The sequence below is a fragment of the Myotis yumanensis genome, unplaced genomic scaffold (assembly GCF_028538775.1).
Source record: "Myotis yumanensis isolate MYYU_CA2020_CCGP unplaced genomic scaffold, mMyoYum1.0.hap1 SCAF_12, whole genome shotgun sequence".
In the NCBI taxonomy this organism is placed as follows: domain Eukaryota; kingdom Metazoa; phylum Chordata; class Mammalia; order Chiroptera; family Vespertilionidae; genus Myotis; species Myotis yumanensis.
The window spans coordinates 14,940,865-14,962,003 of record NW_027223763.1 but is presented as its reverse complement, the minus strand read 5'-3'; the positions used below and the strand labels follow the sequence as shown (position 1 = coordinate 14,962,003).

The window sequence follows — 21,139 nt, the reverse complement described above, 5'->3', positions numbered from 1 at the left end:
CCACATGTTCAAGAAGCAAGAAGAAACAGATGAAAAACTCAACTACTTATGCAAGAAGCTAGAAGAAACAGATGAAAAAATCAACAACTTAAGTAAGTCCCAAGAAGAAATGAAGAGTGACATAGCTTCAATAAAAAACTCCATTGAAAGTATCAACAGTAGACTGGGAGAAGCGGAGGACCGAATTAGTGAATTAGAAGACAAGGAAGCAAAACACACTCAAACTGTACGGCAAATGGAGAAAAAAATTAAAAGACAGGAGGAGAGCCTAAGGGAGCTTTGGGACAACATGAAACGAAACAACATACGAATAATAGGGGTGCCAGAACAACAGAAAGATGAACATGGATTAGAAAACCTATTCGAAGAAATAATATCAGAAAACTTCCCTGAGGTGGGGAAGAAAAAAGTCACACAAGCCCAGAGAGTTCCAAACAAGGTGAACCCGAAAAGACCCACACCAAGACACATCATAATTACCATGGCAAATGTTCAGGATAAAGAGAGAATCTTACAGGCTGCAAGAGAGAGACGGAAAGTAACATACAAGGGATCTCCCATTAGATTATCAAATGATTTCTCAACAGAAACACATCAGGCCAGAAAAGAATGGACGGAAATCTACAAAGTGATGCAAAGCAAAGGACTGAATCCAAGAATACTCTATCCAGCAAGGCTATCATTCAAAATTGAAGGGGAAATAAGAAGCTTCACAGACAAAAAAGGGCTAAGGGAGTTTATCACCACCAAGCCAGCCATGCAAGAAATGCTAAAGGGACTGGTCTAAACAGAAGAAATATCAAGCTCAGAAAGAAAACAGCCACATACACACACACAAAAAAAGAAATGGCTTCAAACAAATACCTTTCAATAATAACTTTAAATGTAAATGGACTAAATGCTCCAACCAAAAGACATCGAGTGGCTGAATGGATAAAAAAACATGACCCATACATCTGCTGTCTACAAGAGACCCACCTCATTAGAAGGGACTCACACAGACTGAAAGTGAAGGGATGGAAAAATATCTTTCACGCAAATGGAAAGGAAAAGAAAGCTGGGGTAGCAATACTTATATCTGACAAAATACATCTCAAAGTGAAGGCCATAACCAGAGATAAGGAAGGCCACTTCATAATACTAAAGGGATCAATACAACAAGAAGATATAACCCTGGTAAACATATATGCACCCAATGCAGGAGCACCCACATACATAAGAAAACTTCTGGAAGATATCAGGGGAGAGATCGACAACAATACAATCATAGTAGGGGACTTTAATACACCACTGACATCACTGGATAAATCCGCTAGACAAAAACTCAGCAAAGAAACAGCAATCCTAAATGACTCACTAGATCAGATGGACTTAATTGACATCTTCAGAACACTTCACCCCACAGCTGCGGAATATACATTCCTCTCAGGTGCTCATGGGACATATTCAAAAATAGACCACATATTGGGTCACAAGCAAAGTCTCCACAAATTCAAGAAGATTGAAATCATAAAAAGCTTCTTCGCAGACCACGATGGCATAATGTTAGAAATAAACTACAATAAAAACAACCCAAAATACTCAAACACTTGGAAGCTGAATAGCATGTTATTAAATATTGATTGGGTTACCGATGACATCAAAGAAGAAATTAAAAACATCCTGGACACTAATGACAATGAAAACACAACAATCCAAAACCTCTGGGACACAATGAAAGCAGTCCTGAGAGGAAAGTTTATAGCTCTACAGGCCTATCTCAAAAAACAAGAAAAAATGGTAGTCAATCATCTAACTCTACAACTCAAAGAATTAGAAAGAGAGCAACAAGAAAACCCCAGAGTGAGCAGAAGGAAGGAGATAATAAAGATTAGAGCAGAAATCAATGAAATAGAGACCAAAAAAACAATACAGAAAATCAATGAAACCAAGAGCTGGTTCTTTGAAAGGATAAACAAGATTGACAAACCCCTAGCCAGGCTCACCAAGAAGCAAAGAGAGAGGTCCCAAATAAACCAAATCAGAAATGATAGAGGCGAAATAACAACAGACCCCACAGAAATACAAATGATTGTTAAACAATACTACGAGCAACTCTACTCCAACAAACTGGACAACCTGGAGGAAATGGACAAATTCCTAGAAAAATACAACATTCCAAAACTCAATCAGGAAGAATCTAAAAACCTCAATAGGCCAATAACTATGGAAGAAATTGAAGCAGTCATCAGAAAGCTTCCAGCAAACAAAAGCCCAGGGCCAGACGGCTTCACAGGGGAGTTCTACCAAACATTCAAGGAAGAACTAAAACCTACCCTCCTCAGACTACTACAAAAAATTCAAGAGGAAGGAACGCTTCCAAGCTCATTCTATGAAGCCAGCATCACCCTAATACCAAAACCAGGTAAAGACATCACAATGAAAGAGAATTACAGGCCAATATCCCTCATGAACATAGATGCCAAAATCCTCAACAAAATCTTAGCAAATCGGATCCAGCAGTACATCAGAAGGATCATACACCATGACCAAGTAGGATTTATCCCAGAGATGCAAGGATGGTACAACATCCGTAAATCAATAAATGTGATACATCACATAAACAAATTGAAAGAAAAAAACCACATGGTCATATCAATTGATGCAGAAAAAGCATTCGACAAAATCCAACACCCATTTTTGATAAAAACTCTCAGAAAGGTGGGAATAGAAGGATCATACCTCAACATAATAAAAGCCATATATGACAGGCCCACAGCCAACATCATATTCAATGGACAAAAACTAACACCATTTCCCCTAAGAACAGGAACAAGACAGGGATGCCCACTCTCACCACTCCTGTTCAACATAGTCCTGGAAGTATTAGCCATTGCAATTAGGCAAGAAGAAGAAATAAAAGGCATCCAAATTGGAAAAGAGGAAGTAAAACTGTCCTTATTTGCAGATGACATGATATTATACATACAAAACCCTAGAGACTCCATCCAAAAGCTACTAGACTTAATACATGAATTTGGCAATGTAGCAGGATACAAAATTAACCCCAAGAAATCTGAGGCATTTCTATACACCAATAGTGAACTTTCAGAAAGGGAGATCAGAAAAACAATCCCATTTACCATCGCACCAAAAAAATTAAGATACCTAGGAATAAACTTAACTAAAGAGGTTAAAGACCTCTACTCAGAAAACTACAGGACGTTGAAAAAAGAGATAGAGGAAGACATAAACAGATGGAAGAACATACCATGTTCTTGGATAGGTAGAATCAACATCATTAAAATGTCCATACTACCCAAAGCAATCTATACATTCAACGCACTTCCCATTAAATTACCAATGGCCTTCTTCACAGATCTAGAACGAACTCTCCAAAAATTCATCTGGAATAAAAAAAGACCCCGAATAGCTGCAACGATCCTGAGAAAGAACAAAGTAGGTGGGATCTCAATGCCAGATATCAAGCTGTATTACAAAGCCACTGTTCTCAAAACTGCCTGGTACTGGCACAAGAACAGGCATATAGATCAGTGGAATAGAATAGAGAGTCCAGAAATTAGCCCGAACCAATATGCTCAATTAATTTTTGACAAAGGAGGCATGAACATACAATGGAGCCAAGATAGTCTCTTCAATAAATGGTGTTGGGAAAATTGGACAGACATATGCAAGAAAATGAAACTAGACCACCAACTTACACCATACACAAGAATAAACTCAAAATGGATAAAGGACTTAAATGTACGACAGGAAACCATAAAAATTCTAGAAGAATACAAAGGCAACAAAATCTCAGACATATGCCAAAACAATTTCTTCACTGATACAGCTCCTAGGGCAGTTGAAACTAAAGAGAAACTGAACAAATGGGACTACATCAAAATAAAAAGCTTCTGCACAGCAAAAGAAACCATCAACAAAACAACAAGAAAACCCACCTCGTGGGAAAACATATTTGCCAACGTCATATCTGATAAGGGCTTAATCTCCAAAATTTATAGGGAACTCATACAACTTAACAAAAAGAAGATAAACAATCCAATCAAAAAATGGGCAAAGGATCTAAATAGACACCTTTCAAAAGAGGACATTCAGAAAGCCAAGAGACATATGAAAACATGCTCAAAGTCACTAATCATCCGAGAGATGCAAATCAAAACAACAATGAGGTACCATCTCACACCTGTCAGAATGGCCATCATCAACAAATCAACAAACGACAAGTGCTGGAGAGGATGTGGAGAAAAAGGAACACTTGTGCACTGCTGGTGGGAATGCAGACTGGTGCAGCCACTATGGAAGGCAGTATGGAGGTTCCTCAAAAAATTGGAAATGGAACTCCCATTTGACCCTGTGATCCCACTCCTAGGAATATATCCCAAGAAACCAGAAACACCAATCAGAAAGGATATATGCACCCAGATGTTCATAGCAGCACAATTCACCATAGCTAAGATCTGGAAACAGCCTAAGTGCCCATCAGTAGATGAATGGATTAGAAAACTGTGGTACATCTACACGATGGAATACTATGCTGCTGTTAAAAAGAAGGAACTCCTACCATTTGCAACATCATGGATGGAACTGGAGAGCATTATGCTAAGTGAAACAAGCCAGTCAATGAAGGAAAAATACCACATGATCTCACTCATTCATGGATAATAAAGACCATTACAAACTTTTGAACAATAATAGATACAGAGGCAGAGCTGCCTCAAACTGATTGTCAAACTGCAGTGGGAAGGCCAGAGAGAGTTGGGGGGCAGGAGGGAGGGGAGATCAACCGAAGGACTTGTATGCATGCATATAAGCATAACTAATGGACATAAGACACTGGGGGGTAAGGGAGGGTAGGGGTTTGTCAAGGGCGGGGGGGGGGGGAAAAGGATACTTATGTAATACCCTTTGTAATACTTTAAGAGGAAAATAAAAAAAAAAAAAAAAAAAAAAAAAAAAAAAAAAAAAAAAAAAAAAAAAACTCTTATAATGTATAGAGAACAAGTATCTAAGAAAGACTGAGAAGAGATGGTGGAAAGAATTTCAGGGCCTGTTTCCTAATGGAGCTAATCTTCACATTTCCTTGACTAAGGAATTACATGTTATTTTTAGATTTCAGTTCCAAGAACAATTTTCTCTTTGGACAAAATGACTATCTCATTTTTACTGGTGAATAAGATTTATATAACCTATTTGTTTCCTATTTTATAATAACCAGAAAGCTTACAGTCAAATTTAATCTTTTATTTAAAGGGATTACAAAAGCCTAGAGTTTGATAAAAATCCTTAATTATTTTTAACTCCCTTATAAAATTTTTATATTATTATTATTAAAGAGTTTTATTTTTTTAATTCCTTGGAAGATTCCTTGTAAATAATCTAATAGTCTTCCCTCAAGAACTCTGTGTAAATCTAATAACTTTTTAAAATATTTATTTCAGGTGTCGTTAGCAGACAAAAGGAGTTCCCATACAGGGTACCGTTAGATTTGGTCCCCAAAACAAAAGTCAAAAGGATTGTGAGTGTAAAAGGTAAATTAACAAATGCCATTTTTATTTATCATTTCACTTTGTGCTTCAAACAAAATTCAAATATCATCATGATTATTCTATTTCTCCTCTTCTCTATTCAGTGGTATATACAAATTCACCCCACAATTATTCCCTCCTTCAAATCCCTGACCACTTTTCCTACTATCTTCTTCCACTGGCCTGATTTCAATGGAAGCTAATTCTCCATGATGGAAGTTGGGAGCTGTCATTGGCCCAGAGATTTCTCTTCAATGCAGGTGAAGCTGCTTCTAGACTTAAGAACTTTCCATGAGTTTAGTGGCCAGTCCTGCTCCAGAGAATGCCTTATGAACTGCAAATGGCCCCAAAACTGAGTACTGCTCTGCTCAGGAACCAATTCCACAGGGTTCTTTTGCATTTGCAAAAGTGGTGACTTCGCTGGTCTCCAGCCTTTACAATTCAATGACATATCATCAAAATAATAGAAGATCCTGATTGCCCTTTATCTCAGATACGATCTTGGAATCACTGAATGTTAGTACTGGCAAGGACTTTTTAGCTCCTGTGCAACCTTGTGTGTATAAGAAAGTGGTTTGCCCAGGATTGCATAGTGAGTTGTGGACAGGACCCTCACAGCACTCATAGAGCATTCACAAATTCAGATTCTTTGCTTTGCTTTGGGGAAGCAACTGATCAATAAGGTTTACAATGTTTAATACTATCAGATTGAATGGCAATTAATTTGCCATGTACTCTATGCAGTAATCTACTCACTGTATTACACCATTTTACCACCATATAACAGTGGTATTTTTTAAAATATATTTTTATTGATTTCAGAGAGGGAGAGGGAGTGAGAGAGAGAAATATCAATGATGAGAGAGAATCATTGATCATCTGACTCCTGCATACCCCAGACGGGATGAAGCCCGCAACCCGGGCATGTGCTCTGACCGGGAATCGAAAACTGACCTCCTAACCAGGTCGACACTCAAACACTGAGCCATGCTGGCTGGACTCTAACAGTGGTATTTTAAGCCTATTTTTGGTGTGTTTTTAAAAAAATCTATCTTCCTAACCAGATCTTTTATTTTTTATCTCCCCAGTTCTGAGAAGTAATTCAACTGCCTAGATAAAAAGGAAAGAATAGGGATGCTTGCTCTTATCTCTATTTAAAATATACTATTACTCAGAAATTAATAGACATTAACTGTGCCTCTTTTGAATTGTGTGTGTGTTTCAGGACTACTTATGGGTGAGGTCATGTCTGCAGTTCTGAGTCGAGAAGGTATTGATATGCTTGCCAACCTCCCCAAGGGAAATGCAGAGGCAGAATTGATGAGCGTTGTCCCAGTATTCTATGTTTATCACTACCTGGAAGCAGGACATCATTGGAACATTTTTCAAAATGCATTAACCGAAAAACAATACTTGAAGAGAAAATTAAAAGAAGGTAAAATATCTATTTCACATACTGAACATAAAAATCTTTTGTTTTTTAAGCCAATAGTTTAATTAAACTAATATTTATGTTGTTAAGAAAAACACAAAAGCTTAATTATAAAAGCATTTCAGCAAAAAAAATCATAAGATAGACTCTACTATATGAATAAATACTATTTGCTGTTGCATTTTGGCTTAACTTTCTAAATTGCATGGCTGAGAGACAAAACAACTGCATTCCAAAGCACTTCCTCCCTTCTTGAATGAGCTCAGAATGTTTTACTTGATAATTCCCAATTCAGGTGATTTGTAATCTTCCTTTGCTAAAATCACTGTTGGCCACAAAGCATATGCTTGCTGCCCAACATCAAGGGAAATTTACCACTTTATTATCCAGGGGCTAATGAAGCACTCTTTGAGTAGATATGGAGGTCAATGAAGCACTCTGTTCTTTTTCTGGTGCCTCTTAGGGATGATAAGCATCATGTCCTACAAAAACCCTGACTATTCTTATAGCATGTGGAAAGGTGGAGATGCTAGTACTTGGTAAGTAGAGGGTTTTGATTTGCATTTTATATAGTAGTTGATTAATTAACTAAAGAATAACAACCTTAATGGAAACTTCATTTGTCTAGTTGCTCAGGCTAAAAGCCTAGTCATCCTTCATTGCTCTTTCTCTTACAAGCCAGATCTGATCCATCAAATACTTTTGGCTGCACCTTCAAAATGTACCCTGAATTTGACTACTTCTTACCAACTGCACTATACCATCCTGATCTAAGTCACTCTTACCTCTCACCTGGATTATGGCATTAGCTTCCTTAGGTTGTTTTGGCTTCAGCTCTTGACCCTCTTCAGTCTATGCAGCACAGCGTCTGGAATGACCTTGTTAAAATATAAGTTAGTTCATGCCATTCAAAACCATTCAGAACCTTCCCATTTTATCAAAGTTCTTACTAGGATCTATAAGGCCCTCCCTGTTCTGGCCCCACCTCACCTCCCCATCTGTATCCCCGTCTACTCTCTTTCATTCCACTAGAATCCCAGTGGCCTCCTTGCTGTTCCTCAAACATGCCAGCCATCCTTCCAACTCAGGGCCTTTGTATTCACTATTCCTTTTATCTGGAATGCTCCCCCCAGGTATCAGCATGGCTGGCTTCTTTACCTCCCTCAGGTCTTTCTCTGTTCCCTTATTCAGTGCACATGAAGCAAGAGGTCTCTGGTTCGATTCCCAGTCGGGGCATATGCATATGCCCCAGTTGCAGGCTCAATCCCCAGTAGGGGGTGTGCTGGTGACAACTGATCCATGTGTATGGTCGATGCTCAATCACTGAGCTACACCAGTCAGGATACAGTGGGTGGATGGTGATCCAGACTGAAAACCACCACAACAGAAGCTGTGAACTAAATGCCTGGAGAACAGAAACCCGCACAAGAAGATGTGACAGCCTCTCAGTAAACACCCAGAGCCTCTCAGGAGTTCTGGGCAAAACTGAGTGGATAGTGTTCAGCCAAAAACATAGAAACACTTGTGTACTGTCCTAGACCCAATTCCATAAGTTCCTTGAGAGAAATAGATACATAGAAAAAAATGGCTTCTACCTGAACACTTTCAAAAATTTGGGGGCGGGGGGAATACAGGAAATATGCAAAAAGTATAATGAATAATATATCTTTAATTTTTTTAAGGAAAATGAAAACAAAATTTTAAAGTGAGAGAGTAAGTCAAGTGTCTCAAAGGCATCTGAGGAGCTGAAGAATGGGCAGATCTAGGGCAGTTGAGTGAGTGAGGGAACTAGAGGAGAGGAATGAAGTGTATAAGAGGCAATATGGGGATTGTGAATTAGATCCTGTCTGGTATTCTTTGAGAGATTTTAGTAAAGGCTTAAATTGATTTTTGACTGAGTAATTATGATCATTAAAGCTTCATTGTGAGATGATGAGTCCTGAATCAATGACATGACTCAAGGGGAAGCAGATAAACATTCCCACGGATGTTCGGGAAGGGTGTTCAGGCCTCAGACAGGGATTTAGACTTGATAGTTTGTACAAATTTTATAACCTAGAATTTTATGATTTTGCTCTCCCACATCTCATATTCATGGGTCAGTGCCTTGACTCAATACTATTTGTTTTTCTATTGTCTTTAACCTAAAAAAATTTTTTTCATCAGACATCAATTTTTAGCTTGTGTATGGGCTAACAGTGTTGCAATCACAGAAGATATGTGGCTCCCACTTGCTGACTGAATGTTTTTGGAGATCTTCCTAAAATCTTCCCTTCTCTTGTAAAATGATGACAACTTACTTTGGAATTGCATGTTTTAAAATGTTTACTTTTAAAGAACAAGCACTGTATGAACTAAAACACACTGTAAAGTGACAGCCAAAAGGGATTCAATTCTAAATGTTTATTTATTTGATTTTTGTCTTAAAGGTTAACAGCTTTTGTTTTAAGAGTACTGGGACAATTACATAAATATTTACCTCAGGACCAAAACTCAATTTGTAATTCTTTGACCTGGTTGGTTGAACGTTGTCAACTAGCAAATGGATCTTTCAAGGAATATTCCCATTATCAACCACTAAAATTACGGGTAAGGAAACCAAATATTCAGATCAGCAATAGTTTTATTTATAAGTTCGAATTTCATTCTCATCCTATTTTAGGATGAGAAGAGAGGAAACAAATAGGTATATTCCTGCAAGAAGCTCTTCTTGTATACAGACAAAGAATTTGAAAGGTCTTGTATTGCTCTTTAGACCATCCAGTATAGGTCAGATAAGTGCTATTTTAGACATCTTATATAACAGGCATTGATGGTTCATAGGGAGCAAGTGCTAGAGATCCCGGAACAGGTAGAATGCACTAACTGTCCATGTACCCTTGGTATGGAATCTGTACCTGAAGTTCAAAGCTCTCTTACAAGTCAAGGCTGCAGGGTGTTATCATGAAAGATGGGAAGGCCCCTATTTACTTTCTGCTGGAAAGAGAGATTGAGGTCAATTTATTACAAAGTGTAACAAAGTGTTGTTTGAGATTAGAATCTACTTTATATGTTTGACATACAAAATAATTTCAGTATTGCTCCAATATATTATACTCCTTAGAAAATTTTTTATCAGACACAAGGAGCTCCCTGGCTAACAGGAGTCTCATAACGGTCCTCTGTTGGGCCAATAGCAGCTTAGGACTCTCTCAAAGTAAGGGGGCAACTGAAAATGGCATTTGAAGAGTAAAATGCTATAACAATTGTTTTTTCTGAAGATGTCCATCCCATTCATCCATCTGTCTACATTCATTCAACAACTATTCACTGAGCACCTAATACATGCCAGGGCCTATTTTGGGCAGCATGGGGGAGGAAGAGTGGGAAGGATGGACCAGGCAGTGTCCTGCCACAAAGGAGCTCACACACTGGTAGGGAAAGTAGAATAAAAATACTAATGATTCTAATCAAGACATTAATGTGTGTGTTTATTCATTTGCTCAATAGATGTTAATTGAAAGTGAACTAAGTACTACATGGTAGGGTCACAACAGTGAACAAAACAGGTGTGGTCACTGAGGCCACAGAGCTTATGATCTAGCAGAGACATTGAGTAGGTAATTCCAAGTGTGAGATACATGTTTAGAAAATGGAAATACCGTTTCATTGAAAGCAGGGGATCTAACCTAGATTGGGGGAGTTAAAAAAAATGAGTTGCCAACCTCCTGGGAGCTAGATAGGAGGGAGTCAGGAAGAGTGTTCCAAGTGGAGCATCCCTGGCATTTTTGAAGTGGAGAGAGAGGATGGTTCATTCAAAGAGCTGAGGCCAAGAGAACTAGGGGGTGAGTTACATGAAATAAAACTGGAGAGGTATTAGAGGTCACTTCATGGAAGGTCTTAGAAGCATTGCATTGGAATGTCACTGCCCCAAGAGAAAAAAAAAATATAGGAGAGTAGTGGCAGAATAGTGTTTTGTGCATTTTTTAAAAAGAGAGCTCTGTTCGTTGTTTTTTTTTTTAAATATGTTTTTATTGATTTCAGAGAGGAATGGAGAGGGAGAGAGAGATAGAAACATCAATGATGAGAAAGAATCATTGATCAGCTGCCTCCTGCATAAGTCCACAACCCAAGCATGGCCCTTGACCAGAATAGTCCCCGGGCGGACGCTCCATCTACTAAGCCAAACCAGCTAGGGCTGTTTTGTTCATTTTAACAGGGTTTTGAAGGAGGGGAAGAATTTGAATGTGGTGAAGAGGTATGAAATAGAGTTTCAGGGTGGGGAGGTGAGGGAGAGAAGGGCACATTAAGGCACAAAGTAAGAAAGATACAGGGTTTACTGAGAAATGGCAACCTGTCCAACTAGAAGGTATGAAGGGAGAGAGGAATATTAAACTCAAAATGGAGATTAGAACTAGATCATTTTGCTTTAAAGACACCACTTCACTCTCCTTTATCATTATTTTTAGGGTACCTTGTCTACTGAAGCCCAAGAGAGCACCTTATACCTTACAGCCTTTACTGTGATTGGAATTAGAAAGGCTTTTGATATATGCCCCCTAGTGGTAAGTAAGAGGATTTTTTTCTCTAATACCCATCATCTATTTCTGTACCTTACTGGAGTGGGGAGTGGGGGGGGGAGGGGGGCTGGAGGCCGGCGGGAGAGGGCGGGAGGGGATTGGCAGACCTTGAAGGTAACTATAACTCCAGAATCAAAGGATTTCAGAATTATGATCGATTAGAGACCACCTAATCCAACCCACTGGACAGTTGAGAAAACTGAGGCCTATAGGACAGATGAATTCAGTTGTGCAGTTTCACAGGCTACTACTGAATTATAGAGCTGGGATTAGAACTGAAAACTTCTGACGTGATGAGAGAATGGCTCAGTATCCCAGCTTTCTTCTTTTATCTCTGCCAAATCTTATGATATGTATATGACTCATCTATTGTTGAAGCACTCTATATCATGGAACTACTAAGGATACACAATAATGTTTGCTGTTTCATTTGCTTGTAAGCTGGGGGGAGAAAGGAGAGGATTCACTTAAGTGAATCAACATAAAAGATTCAAAGGGGTAACAGATATGAAGCTCTGATCTGGGAAGAGATGGGTCCCTGAGCTGCGGTTAAGCATTCCTGCCTACAGATCAGAGGTAAATTAGGCAAGTTCTTCAAACCAGCATTCAGAATGAAAATGAAAAAACCCAAGGGAATTTGTAGGACTTGAACCATAAAGCAAAATAATGTTTTCCATTTGTTTCAAGATAATTGTTATTTATGTTTAACAAGACAAAATAATTGATGAGGACCAGTTCACAGGGGCCTAGAGGACCGGTTGGCACCCAGCAGTACATGAGTGAGACACAGATGGAGCTGAGAGAGAAGGAGCCAGGCAAAATGTTAGCAGCATTGCACTGCACTTTCTCCTAACCACTTGTCCAAAATAACTATTTTAGTTGTCGCAGGACAAAGTAATAGAAACTTTTTTCCAGGAATCCTTAGGACCAAAAAGTACTTTGGCAGCTTAACGTTTTTTCTGCTAGTTATGGTTTTATTTAGTAAAATTCCTTTTGAAAATGTGAATCTGTCCCAGTTATGCTGGGGGTGGGGTGGGGGATGATGAAAGCTGTGTCTGTGCTCAGTGCTTTTTCTTCCTGGAGGCTAGGTATGACTTGGAAGTAGAAACTAAAGTAGAAAACCTCTAGAGCAGCAGTTCTCAACCTGTGAGTCGCGACCCCTTTGGGGGTCTAACGACCCTTTTACAGTGGTCACCTAAGACCATCGGAAAACACATATATAATTACATATTATTTTTGTGATTAATCACTATGCTTTAATTATGTTAAATTTGTAACAATGAAATTGGGGGTCACCACAACATGAGGAACTGTATTAAAGGTTCGCGACATTAGGAAGGTTGAGAACCACTGCTCTAGAGGGAGATGAGAATTCAGGCACAAAAAGCTTGACCCAATTTGGACAACCTCATTTTCACTTCTGAGATTATGCTCTGCTCCTTCTCTGGGAAGGGTTTGCTTCTGCCAGACACCATCCATTTCCATTAGGTTATTTCTCTTTCCACCCCTTATTTTGTCTACCCCAGGATGGTGCCACATGGGGGTAGTTCACATTAGTTGATAGGTTGATGCTTCACAAAGAAACATAGGTATCTTCTTCCCTTGTTTCCAGAAAATCAACACAGCTCTAAATGAAGCTGACTCGTTTCTACTTGAAAATGCCCTCTCGGCCCAGAGCACCTTCACACTGGCCATTGCTGCTTATGCTCTTTCCCTGGGAGATACAACTCACTCACAGTTTCGTTCCATTGTCTCAGCCCTGAAGAAGAAAGCTTTAGTTAAAGGTATGACTGGCTCCATACATTTTTCAGCAAGCATTTACTAAGTATATAGAATCTGGTCATTCTGGGAAGTAGGTGTGGCATGCAAAGTTGAGTAAGACACAATCACTGCCCTAAAGGAACAAACCATCAAAATGCAATGTAGCCCTGGCCGACTTAGCTCAGTGGATAGAGCATCAGCCTGTGGACTGAGGGGTTCCGGGTTCGATTCCGGCCAAGGGCACATGCCTGGGTTGCGGGCTCCATCCCCCGCGGGGGGGCGGGGTGTGCAGGAGGCAGCTGATCAATGATTCTCTCTCATCATTGATGTTTCTCTCTCTCTCCCTCTCTCTTCCTCTGTGAAATCAATAAAGAAATATTTTTTAAAAATGCAATGTAATAAGTGCCATTCATTCAGTACATATTTATTCATTCCTAAATCTAATAAATATGTATCGAGTACCTCCTATGTATCAGGCACTGTTCTAGGCTCTGGGGATAAAGCAGAAGCAACAACAAGAAAAATCCAGGCCCTCATGAAACTTACATTCTCATTAAGGAGAAACAATGTGATAAATAAATAAAACATTGCATATAGTGAATAGGTTGGTAATATGAAGAAAAATCAAGCAGAGAAGGAAGACAGGATGAAGTGGTGGGTTCTAATTTTTTAAAATACATATTTTTATTGATTTCAGAGAGAGAGAAGGAGATAGAAACATCAATGATGAGAGAGAATCATTGATTGGCTGCCTCCGGCAGGCCCCCTACTGGGGACCAGCCCTCAAACTCAGGCATGTGTCCTGATAAGGAATCGAACCATGATCTCCTGGTTCATAGGTCGATGCTCAACCATTGAGCCACACCAGCCAGGCTGGAAGGTTGTAATTTTTGATGGGGTGATGAGGCTTAAACCTCACTGAGAAGATGATATTTGAATTGAAAGCTGAAGGAGGTAAGTTGAGGAAGCCAGCCAGTGGCCATCTAGAAGGGTGTTTTTGGTGGAGTAACAGTATGTGCAAATACCCCGAGGTAGGAGTGTGCCTGGTGCTCTGAGAATGGCAAGGAGGCCGGTGTGGCTGGAGAGGAGAAAGATGAGGGATAGAAAATCAGATTAGGGGGAAAAAGGGTGAAGCAATTATGTAGGGCCTTGGAGGTCATTACAGGAGCTCTGCAGGACTCTGGTATATAGTTGTGCAATGTACAAGATTCTCAAGCAAGCCAATGAATTGAGGCTGAAATCCAGCCCTTGCTCCACTTCCCCACCCATGCGTGTGGTTTGGGCCTGCTTCCACCTGAGCAAGGGGTGTCTGTGTCTCTTTCACATCAAGGTGCCAGGGGGGCCAGTGAGAGCCCTGGAACTTTAATTTCCACTTTAAGTGAGAAGGGAAGGCATTGGAGGATTTTGAGCAGAGGAGTGCATTATTTAGCTTATATTGTACCAGTTTGGCTATAAAGGTATATATTTCACTTTGAAGACTATAGATACTGCTTCCTATAAGTCAAGAGTAAAGAAATAGAGAGTAACAGTGATGATTGGCCAATGTGCCTATATCAGCATGGGCATGGTTGAGCACTTCTGAGCCCTTTCTTGGCTGATGTTTTCTAAAAGTTTAATATATCTTACATGAGGTTTGTCACCATCTATAAAATGTGACTTCTGTCATCATTTAAAAATAACTGAATTTTAACATATATCTTAAAACCACTTATGCAATACTTATACTAACACCAAACAAATGTCTTGAGTATTATAAGATATGGATCATAAAATATAGAATTTAAGAGCTAGAAGAGAATTTAATTCAAATAATATTTGAGCTGGAAGTATATTAAACACCAAATCTTTCATTCTAAATATAGCAAACCTGAGTCTCTGAGTGGAAAGGATAACATCTTGTATAAAGTCATGCAAATAATGGAATCCTGAATTTTAAACAGACACATCAAAATTTTCACTAATCTTCAAAATATAATTTCTAAATATGCTTTACAGTTTTTAAAAATAATTTGTTTTAAAAAAGAATTTGAGGTGACAAGTTTAAATTACTAGAACAATAATGAAAAAATATAATTAGAACCTAATTTATGAAAAGTGCTGCATATATAAAATTACGTTTAGTGCTTTAAATTGGAAGTAGATAATAAAAGACTGAATGAACTCAGGCTTTAAGTGTGATCTCATAATTTCCAGAATGTAATTATTTTCTGTCAAGGAATTTCCTAAGTGCTAAGAGCAATAAAGTTGTCTTTTGTTAAAGAAGTGACTTTTGGAAAGTCCTTAGGTAACCTAGGAATGGAGGCTGGTTGCCAGGAGAACCAACCATGTAATTAGAGGGTTGGCGCTTTTAGTATCTGCTACCACCACCAACTTCAGGGAAGGAAAGAGGGGCTGGAGGTTAAGTTAGTCATCAATGGCCAATGATTTGATCGAACATGCCTATGCAATGAAGCCTCCAAAAAACCCCAAAAGGACAAGGTTCAAAGAGTTTCCAGGTTGGTGAACATGGAGAGATTCAGGCAGAGTAGTACACCTGGAGAAGGTATGGAAGCTCTGTACCCTTTCCCCCTACCTTGCCCTAATTGAGTAAGTAAAATGTTTCTCTGAGTTCTGTAAACTGCTTTAGCAAAGTCATCATGCCTGTGGGGAGGGTCTTTGGAACCTCCAATTTATATCCAGTTGGTCTGATGTATAGGTAACAACAAAGGTTTGGGATTAGCATCTGAATTGGAGGATTGGGGGAGAAAGCATCTTGTAGGGCTGATTCTTAACCTGTGAAATTTGATGTTATCTATCTCAGAGTAGATAGGGTCAAAGTTGAGTTCAATTCTCCAGCACCCTGCAGGTGTCCAAGAATTGGTTGTTGGTGTGGTGGAAAACCCCTACCCCATTGGAAATTGAGTCTCAGAACTATCCTCAGCTACTAAAAGATGTGGGCATTCCATGTTGACCTTTTCAAATAAAGACAAATGACACTGTATTAAAGGATCTTGTTTTGTATTGGACACCTTGAGGAATTTTTATAAAAGAATAAGAAACTTCTGGAAATCAGAAGGCCTCTATTGGAAGAAACTGCTAAAAATCTTGTTAGATTTGCTATGTCAAATTCACATTTTTAATCATATAAATCTATATTAATCTATATGATTTGTTGATGGTTAGGTATTTCATCCAGTTATCGCTTTTGGAACGATGATCAACAGCCGGATAGCCCTGTACCTAACACTGGTACAGCACATATGGTGGAAACCACTTCCTATGCTTTACTTACCATTTTGAACTTGAATGATTTGAATTATGCTAACCCAATCATCAAGTGGCTATCTGAAGAGCAGAGGTATGGAGGTGGCTTTTATTCAACCCAGGTAATGTTTCTTTTTCTTATCTCATCCCCCTGAAACATATTAGCTACCTTCCTCACCACACATTTCACACTCATTCTGGCATGCTATAGATAGGAGTAAATGACTAGAATCAAAGGGCTCTTAGAGGTTATCTTCATTGACACCCTTCTAACACAGCAAATCAACCCTGAGAGGTTCATTCAGGGAGTTAGTGGGTGAGTCAAAATAAAAACTCAGTTCTCCTGACTCTGTAAGTCAAACACTTCCTTTATTATTCTTAATGATTATGAATGAGTAGTAAGGGTATCAGCAATTGTGTTATATCCTATGTAATAAACAGTGGCTGCCATGTAGACAAAGGTTCTGATGTTCCCTTCCCCTAAAATAAACAAAAATTTAGAGAAATACTGATTGTTACATGTTTATCTACCAAGGTAAACTCATTTGAATATGTATGTTTTACATTAAAACTATTGTATAGTTGTATAGTATACATCTATATTCAAGGTTAGTTCAAATGTTTATATCTTCTCTGTTCCCTGGATTTTTTGGGAAATTACAGAGTGTGTGCATATGTATATAAAACTTAGAGCTACATGGGTTCTTCAGAATTACTTTAGTGGTCATCTAATTCTGGGGGGCAAATGTGTTTCATCTTGGGTACATCTATAGCAGTGTTTCTCAACCTGTGGGTCGCGACCCCTTTGGGGGTCGAACGACCCTTTCACAGGGGTCGCCTAAGACCATCGGAAAACACATATATAATTACATTACGATTCATAACAGTAGCAAAATTACAGTTATGAAGTAGCAATGAAAATAATTTTATGATTGGGGGTCACCACAACATGAGGAACTGTATTAAAGGGTTGCAGCATTAGGAAGGTTGAGAACCACTGATCTATAGGCTTAGCAGGAAATAGTGATGCATTGGTTAGCATTGGCTACCAAGACATGGGCAGACAGGATAGCCATGTATTTGAAAACTCTGATGTGGTTACATTTCCTGATTTTATAGATGAGAAAGAGGAAATCCAGAAAAATTAAGTTCATCCATTTATCCTTTCAACAGATACTTGTTGAATATCTGCCATGTGTGTACTACTAAATGTAACAGATTCCAGGAAAGATATAATACTTGCCCTCTGACTCTTACATTACAATGGGGAAGGCCAACAAGAAAATATGCATAAAAGTATTACAAATTGAGATGAATGCTCTAAAGGGCAGAAGGAGGAACCTTAAGAAAGGGAAGGGGAAGCTTATTTATGGCTTCAAGCTGAAGCCTAAGGATGAAAAGAAAATAGTCATGCAAGGAGTTGGAATCATTTTCAAAGAGCAACTTGCCTGTGGTCATATACATTCAGGATTGTGGAGAATCTGGACCTGAAGCCACACATCCTTCCTGTCTCTGGGGAAGGAGAGACCTTCCTTCCACCTCCACAAGGGGGCCCTTAACCAGTTTCACTCAGTTGAAATTTCATCTCCCGACAACACTGCCCCATCCATAAGAAAGGGTACTTGTAAACAGAGAGCATATAAATAAGCTAAACCTGTTTTTGTGCCTTGCTGCTTGTTGATAGGATACAATTAATGCCATCGAGGGCCTGACAGAATATTCACTCCTGGTTAAAAAACTCCAACTGAATATGGATATCAGTGTTTCTTACAAGCATAAAGGTGACTTCTATCATTATAAGATAACACAGACGAATTTCCTTGGAAGACCAGTAGAGGTAAATGAAAGATGTTTTATAATATTTTATAATTGGATGGGACCTTTGAAATCATGTTTCCTCCCTTGTTTTACAAATGTATCTATTCACTACTTAAACAATGAGTGCCTTCTGTGTCCTAAGCAGGGGTGCCTACTTTTTCCTGGCACTAAAGATTCAAAAGTAAAGCTCAAAGAACCTGTGTGTATGTGGGGAGGGAGTGGGGACAGTCATTTAAACCAACAGTGAAAAATATGAGCCTTGATAGATGCACGGAAAGACAGAGAGGGACCTCCTGAGTCAGGCTGAGAAGAGGAGTTTATCAAAGGCATCCAGATGGGCAGGTTAAATCTGAAAGAATTTAGCCAGGTGAAGAAATGGAAGAACATTTCAGACATAAAGAATAGCATGCACAAAAGTACAGCAGGAGAATAAGAGAAAAGACAAATTTGGGAGTCCTCCAGTGGTTCCATCTGGCCTAATCACATATGCAGACTGTGGCTAAATTGGAATTGACCCTTAGGTCCTCCAACAACTTGCCCATGTCCTTTGCTACTACTTCATTTTTAAAAATGAAAACCTTGACAGCCTATGACAATTTTCAAAAGAGAAAGACACATTGGAAAAACTATTAATAATAGTAACTGCCAATATACAGCTTTTTAATTACCTATTTTTCTAATTACCACATTTTAGATTATTTTAAGATATATTTAAATGTACAAATAACTAGAGTTTCCAGGAACTCTTACTGTCCACATTCTCCACAAATTTGTTTGTGAAAAGCCATAAGCATGGGAAATAAAATTTAATGTAAAAATTGCAAGCTAATAGCTCATAGCAAATATACAGAGTAAAGTAAAAGTAGGTTTACAGTTGTTCATATTGAAAATAATACAACAATTAATCTCTATATATAAAAGCCTAAGCAGCTGGCCAACCAGCCTGTAGCTATGACGTGCACTGACCACCAGTGGGCAGATGCTCAATGCAGGAGCTGTCGAGATGTGGTCACTTGGCAGCTGTGGTTCTCGGGTGATGCACTCAGAACCAGAGAGGAGGGAGCCTGATCCCGAGGTGTGTCACCCAAGAACTGCCCTCTCGCAATCTGGGACCCCTCAGAGGATGTCAGAGAGCCAGTTTTGACTCGATCCCTGAGTCCGTGTACCGGGCCGTTGGTAAAAAATAATAACATTAAGAATAAACTCTGTTTCATGCACTCCCAACTGTAAGCCTACTTTTGCCCCACCCTGTGTGTATGTATATGTATATATATAAAGATGGATGTGGATATAGATGTAGATGTAGACATAGATATATTCCAATATTTAAAATTCAGAGATTTCAACCTGATTTTCAAATTCTTATGCAAAAGACAAAGATCTAGCAATAGGATGCTGTAGCAGTGGCATGCGTTCTTCGATTTGTTACAGTCCCCACCAGTCATGTGACGCATGTATTTGACTTATGCCCATCCTTGCTTGGTGCCTGGGCCACTGCAGGCATTTGTGGTTTTGGCCCTCAGTTTGGTAACCTCTCCCTGGGAACATTTAGAGTTCACCAGAAATTCACATTCTGAGCAAGGGTCTGAGCTCTCATGAGGAGCTCTTGGTCTGAAGAGCATGGTAGACCACCATCTGAGGTAGCTGGAATTATTCTTCTCTTATAGGAGTAATGCCAATAAGGGCTTCTTGTCATCTTAAAATAATTTAAACCTCAGCTCATGATGTTGCCTTTGTGTGAAACCTGGACTGTTTTTATCTAGTTTGGAATTCTCTACTCCAGCATTTCCTCAAATGTGTTAAATGGAAAAAATGTTTGGTGGGGTACTCTAGTTTAAATTAAGTTAAATAAGTTCTTTAGTACAGGATTCCCTTGTCTTTAATCTGTAAGTGACTAAGTGTGGTGATTCTGGGGAAAAATGGGCTATGGGCACAGTGGAGTGTACATTTGCCAAACTTATTGTCACTTATTTGTCCATAGAACCCTTCTCTCTTGCAGTATCATGATTTAATGGCTTTCCAGTAAATGCTGCCATATCCCATCAGGGAGAACAAGAAAGCTGGCCTATTTACCTACATTTACTAAAATTTTGAGGAAGGCCTGACAACCTTTCATTCACACAGAATCCCTATTGCTCTAGGGTTGTGGTCGGCAAACTGCGGCTTGCGAGCCACATGCGGCTCTTTGGCCCCTTGAGTGTGGCTCTTCCTAAGCCTTAGGAATACCCTAATTAAGTTAATAACAATGTACCTACCTATATAGTTTAAGTTTTAAAAATTTGGCTCTCAAAAGAAATTTCAATCGTTGTACTGTTGATATTTGGCTCTGTTGACTAATGAGTTTGCCAACCACTGCTCTAGGGTGATAGGTAAAGGGAAAGACAGGCTGGATGCAGCCTTGGAGTGAGCAAAGAACCAACTCTTCAGGCCTCTTGCTCAAAATGATCTCTCCCATGCTTTGCACAGATTGGAGAACATTCGTATGATAGATTTTCTCTGGAAGGAGAACTAACTCAGTTCATATCTTCAAGTCTCCTCCTAGCAGAGTGGGAAAAAGAGCAGAAGCACCTAAGGATTTGGCAGGCTTGGGTGGGCTACTAGTGAGTTTGGGTGAGGTGCCAAGGTTTCTATTAAAAGAGACCAGAGAAAGTAGAGAAAACAAACCATTAGGAGGTGAAAGAGGTGTGCAAAGCAGGAGGTGGGAGGGACAAAGATAGATTACACCTTCTTTAGAGTTATGTTGAGGTTCCCTGTTCTTGCTAATGAAAAGGATCTCCTTTGGCACATAGGATGCTAGG

At 39.2% G+C, this 21,139-nt stretch overlaps 1 protein-coding gene across 2 annotated transcripts in view; it reads left to right on the top strand.

Moving 5' to 3' along the window:
- Positions 1-21,139, top strand: part of C5 (complement C5) — a 98,038-nt gene that overhangs the window by 60,050 nt on the left and 16,849 nt on the right. The window contains exons 23-30 of one of the 2 annotated variants that reach the window (XM_070430817.1): positions 5,442-5,531; positions 6,754-6,963; positions 7,424-7,499; positions 9,390-9,549; positions 11,409-11,504; positions 13,132-13,303; positions 16,443-16,645; positions 18,208-18,360. In XM_070430817.1, the coding sequence (XP_070286918.1) occupies positions 5,442-5,531; positions 6,754-6,963; positions 7,424-7,499; positions 9,390-9,549; positions 11,409-11,504; positions 13,132-13,303; positions 16,443-16,645; positions 18,208-18,360 (1,160 nt within the window). The remainder of the gene's footprint in view (positions 1-5,441; positions 5,532-6,753; positions 6,964-7,423; positions 7,500-9,389; positions 9,550-11,408; positions 11,505-13,131; positions 13,304-16,442; positions 16,646-18,207; positions 18,361-21,139) is intronic. The other variant, XM_070430818.1, reaches the window with a different exon arrangement.